General features: G+C 35.1%; 1 protein-coding gene across 1 annotated transcript; it reads right to left on the bottom strand.

Moving 5' to 3' along the window:
• Window positions 1-670: 670 nt before the first annotated feature.
• On the bottom strand, window positions 671-1,883 carry LOC107648835 (zinc finger A20 and AN1 domain-containing stress-associated protein 4). Its single transcript, XM_016352647.3, has 2 exons — window positions 1,743-1,883; window positions 671-1,520 (listed from the first exon to the last, which is right to left on the bottom strand). Exon 2 carries the CDS (start codon window positions 1,408-1,410, stop codon window positions 919-921), a length of 492 nt encoding a protein of 163 aa, XP_016208133.1. The 5' UTR covers window positions 1,411-1,520; window positions 1,743-1,883; the 3' UTR covers window positions 671-918.
• Window positions 1,884-5,050: the final 3,167 nt, after the last annotated feature.

The following is a 5,050-nucleotide window of genomic DNA, read 5'->3' as shown; positions in this document are numbered from 1 at the left end:
AAGTTAATGAAAGTTGAAAACAAAGGCTTGTCACCTGTATAAATAGGTGAAACCTCGCTTGTTTTTATACACAGAAAAGTAATAAAACAAAAATCAATTCTCTCTCTCTTTACTTTTCAATTTGCTGAATATTTCTTTCTCTCTATTATATATATGAATTATTATTGAGCTAATTATATTAATAATAGAGTCTTCTATTTATACATCTTTATTTTATATTTAGTATATCTTTTATTTATTTTACAACAGTATCCACTTTACACGGATTGAAGAAAACAAATTGGAGGGTTCCCCAACAGCTCATTACTAGAGAAATAAAAATAACAAGATAAAAAGAAACATTATCTAAGTAGCTTAATACAGAAAACGACGAGGCAACAGGATCAATTCTTGATGAAGCTTTCTCATCGAAGCAACAATTCGCAATTGAATATCACACTTAACACGATCGAATTATTTGCTAACGGAGAGATTTCAACGAAAAATGAGATGGACGCAAGTAAGCAACATTCCGCAGAGGAGTAGATGACTTGGGTTTGGCACTCGTAATAATGGAAGCATCAAAGACGCTCTAAAATTGCACAATACACGTATTAAACTCCAGCGCTTCACATTTCAATCCACCCTTCACTCTAACGCAGGTGGACCTACGAATTTTCACGTTCTTCACTTCCATCCAGAAAACAGCAGAAAATCCATTTCTATTTTTTTACAAAGCAAAGCCACTCCCTAGTCCCTACATACGACTTATTCAAATTCAACCTTTCCTCATTAATAATAATAGATAACATTTTTTTCTTTTTTAATCAATCATGAAGCGGTGGCCGCCAGATTCGCAACCATTATGATCACGACGGGTCGTGATGATCATCATCCGAATCACTCATGTTCATCGTCCAAAACCAACAACGGCTCAGATCAAATCTTGTCGAGCTTCTGGGCTTTGATCACGGGATTCGCCCTCGCTATTTCGTCCCTTCCTACCGTCTTGAAATCGAACCCGCACCCATGCTTCTCCGGGTACCTGTGGGCCCCGCAAAACGTGATCCCGCACCTACATGTAAAACCGGTCAACCCGATCCGTTTCCTGCATGCTGCGCATCGGTTCGTGTGAACTGCCGATCCAACCGCTAGAGACGTCCATACGGACGATTCCAAGGCGATGAGCGGTGAGGGTTGAGGGAGGGAATCTACGGCTGGAGGCGGCGGAGATGGATGAGCTGCGGCTGAGGAGGAGGAGAGAGCGGTTTCGATGGTGGATTTGGTCTTGGCTTGTTCTTGCTCCTTCAAGAGAACATCTCTATAGCACTTGGAGCAGAGGTCCATGGTGGTTGTGCTCCCGAAGAAGCCACAATTATTGGCACAGAGTTTGTGGCCTTCCGGAGCTTGGCATCGGTGCTCTTCCGCCATCTTCTTCTCGATCTGTGTGCGCTTTCTTTCTCTTCTCTTTTCGTTTCTTTCCGATTCGATCAAGCCTCTTTAAGTTAACCTGCCGGAATTCTTTTGTTGTGACAACAATACTGAAAAAAAACAGGTTCAAGAACGATGAATATTCGGAGCGTTTGGATTCCGAGAAAATTCAACGGAACAATTAATTAACAAGCTGAATCTAGGTATTTTTATATACAACAAATAGCAAAATTTACAGATTGAAAGACAGAAGAAAAACAAACAAACAAACAAACACAGTTGTGGTTGAGAAAAAAATAAGAAAACCAAAGTGGCTTAACTGAATTTCGTACCTGATTAACAAGAGAGAGTGGCGGTGGAAATTGGGAATTGAGAAATGAGATAAGAATGAGGGACGGGAGGAAAGAATATTAACGGGAAAGATTAACGGAGTTGGAAATTGTATATGAGAGAGATATAGAGGAAGAAACGGCGAAACTGGACAAATCAATATTAATCATTTTCTACTAAGTCGTCATCATATAGGGAATTTTGTTATTGGAATAGAATAATAATTAAACAGTAATGTTAAGATGAAGATATTTAAGAATAAGAATTGTAATTTATTTATTTATAGATTATTAAATTGAATACATAATAATACATTCTCTAAATTTAATAATACGATAAGAGAAAAAATGGACAGGCTGGCTGGCCTGCCTGTGACGGCAATGGTGGTTTAGAATGCAGCGGTTGTCAATGTTCAACTCATTAAATAATTCACTCAAATTTCTTATCCAATCGAAGGCGCACTATATGGAAGTTTTACGAAGATAAAGGATTGTTTTTTCCTTTTGCTTTGATTGTTGAAAAATAAATAAATCCAAAATATAAGAAACAATTGTTTACAGACAGAACGAAAGAGAAAGTGGAGGGTGTTTGGTGATAAGGCGTGGCACCAAGTTGGGTTTGGGTTGCATGAGACTGGTGGGGTCAATCCTATCCTGTGTGCCTTGTGGTGTGGTGTGGTGTGGTGTGCTGATTTGTATTAGAAATGGAAATTGAGAGATGAGGAATGATAATTGTTGCTTAAAGAAATTAAAGGGTAGGTGACGGAGAAAGTGATGGAATTATTCATTCATGAGCTGTAATTAGCGGTGATGTTTTAAATGCGGAGAAAAAGATAAATTCATTTTTAGTCTTTTATCACGAGAATATTTAAATTTTTAAAAATTAAAAAATATATTTAAAATTTTGATTTTCTTTTAAATTAAAATACCTGAATTTTTTTCTCATTTAAACTTACAAAACATAACGAAAATGTTAACGTGGATGTTGTTTGCAGATATAGTTTGATGGTTATCAGTGACTAAGAGAGGGGATTAAATTTTGGCCTCCTTTTCTATTAATTTTTAACTTAGTTTCACCAAGAGAACTTGAGAAGATATTTTTGTTTTTATTTTTAGTCTGTCATAAAAATACAAGAGATATTTTAGTTTCGTCTCTTAACTTGGTAAGAGATACTTTTCTTTTTGTCTCCTAAATTACAGAAATAAAAATAGAGTAGAAAATAGAAAATTACATACAGATGTATCCTGATTCAGCTATCCTGTGCAATGTAGTCTACATACAGTATCCATCACAACTGTGATGGAATTTCACTATCTTTTAATGAATTATAATCACCAATTTTTCTTAGAATATACCCAATCCTATCTTGTACAAATTCAGATTCTAACTTAATCTGAATTTGACTAAGACTCAACCTAGCTTTCAACAGTAAAGTGCTAACCCAACTTACAAAGGAATCCCCACAGGATCATGACACAAAATAAAAATACATACAAAGAATTTCTGAGATAACTATGGTTTTTTCTCCAAGTCTAGCTCACGGCCTTTTTTCACTCATTGATTTTTTCTTACAAACCTCATTATGTTTACCCCTTTTTTTTTCAATGAGACTTAGACAGATTAAACTGAGAAAAAGAAATATTAAATGGTAACTAATGCGTGGGAATTACGCCGGCTCAGATTTTTCGCAAAATATAACTTCCATTGCAAGTATAGACCAAACCGATAAATAACTTCTACTATCAAAGTTTAGAAATATAATTATTTGTCACAATCCAAAACAAATATAAATTGGGAGTTTTATTCCCAGGTCATCTCACTTGGACTATGTAAATTGACGTGCGCACCTTTGATTGTGAAATAAGAGGGGTGGGGTTTAAGCATTGAACGGAAAATTAAAAGAACTAGGGAATAAAAGAACTAGCAAGAGATCAAAAAAGAAATTAACGCAAATTAGAAGAAAACAAGATCAAAACTAGTGAAAATGCAATGCATAAAAGAGCCTTGACTTGGGAATGAGAATTAAGGAATCTTATCATTGTCATAACCACAAATATGGCAATTATGATGAGTTAATCTCACTTCGTCAACCCCTAACATCAAGGAGTAATTCAAGCAAGTATAATTGACCTTAATCCATAAGACCTAGCTAACGTACTAATTAACTTAGTAAAAAAGCTAGCATTAATGGAAACAAGAGCCAACTAACAACCCAAGAATTACCACTAAATGTCGGATATTATGACTCTAGTATCCTAGGAACTCATTTTTCCAAGCCAAGGTATGAAAATCTACTCAAAATCTATAGTTAGCATTTTCACAAACACCTTGTGGGTATAAAAGCAAAACGTGTAAAATTGCAAAGGAAAATGAAAACTAAAACCAAACTAAGCACAAAATCAACAATAGAAATTCAATCAAGCATATATAAACCATAAAAGACCAAATTCATAAACAAAGATTCAAAAAACCAAAATTGCATATATTAACAAAGTAATTTGAACCTAGGAGAAGATGTAACAAAAGTAGTGTAATTGAAGAGGAAATTAAAGAGTACTTACAAAGAGATGAGCAAAATCTAAGATCATAACTGAAATTATAAATTTCTACTATGAAACCTACATAAACCCTAAGAGAGAATTTCCTAAACTACACTAAAACTACTCCTACTCCTAATTATGTTGTAATCTATATAAAAGTGTGTTTTCAAGTGTATGTTTATTTTCCTTAGCCTTCAAATTGGCTTCAACAACTCTAAAAATTGGGCCAAGAGACCCCCAAATTCGCGAGCCACGTGACTTTTTAATGAAGTCAGTCAGTCACGCGCTGGGACTTATGCGTACACACAGGTGTGTGCGTACGCAGACTTGCTGATTTTCATCTTGTGCATACGCACAGGAGTTTGTGCATACGCACAGTTGAGTGTGTGCATCTCCTTTGCTTTCTTCATATGTTCTCCCCTTTTGCATGCTTTCTTCCACTTCTACCAAACTATTATTGCCTAATTAACCTGAAATCACTTAACAAAATACATCACGGCATCGAATGGCATAAAAGTGGAATTAAAATGATCAATTTAAGTACAAAAATACATGTTTTCACATTTAGGTCCAAATTAGAGAGAAATCACAAAAATATGCTATTTTGGTGAATAAGTGTGAGTTTATATGATGAAATTCGTCCAATTCAAGCAAAAAATTATCATCAAATATGGACTCATCAATTCTCCCACATTTAAACAATAGCATGTCCTCATGCTAATCACAAACAAAAAGAAGGATCAAAGGGAAAACAACTTATTCAATGCAAC

The sequence above is a fragment of the Arachis ipaensis genome, chromosome B6 (genome assembly GCF_059453495.1).
Source record: "Arachis ipaensis isolate K30076 ecotype BB chromosome B6, ASM5945349v1, whole genome shotgun sequence".
Lineage (NCBI taxonomy): Eukaryota > Viridiplantae > Streptophyta > Magnoliopsida > Fabales > Fabaceae > Arachis > Arachis ipaensis.
Note: the sequence above shows the minus strand (reverse complement) of the source record. Positions and strands in the feature narration are given on the sequence as shown.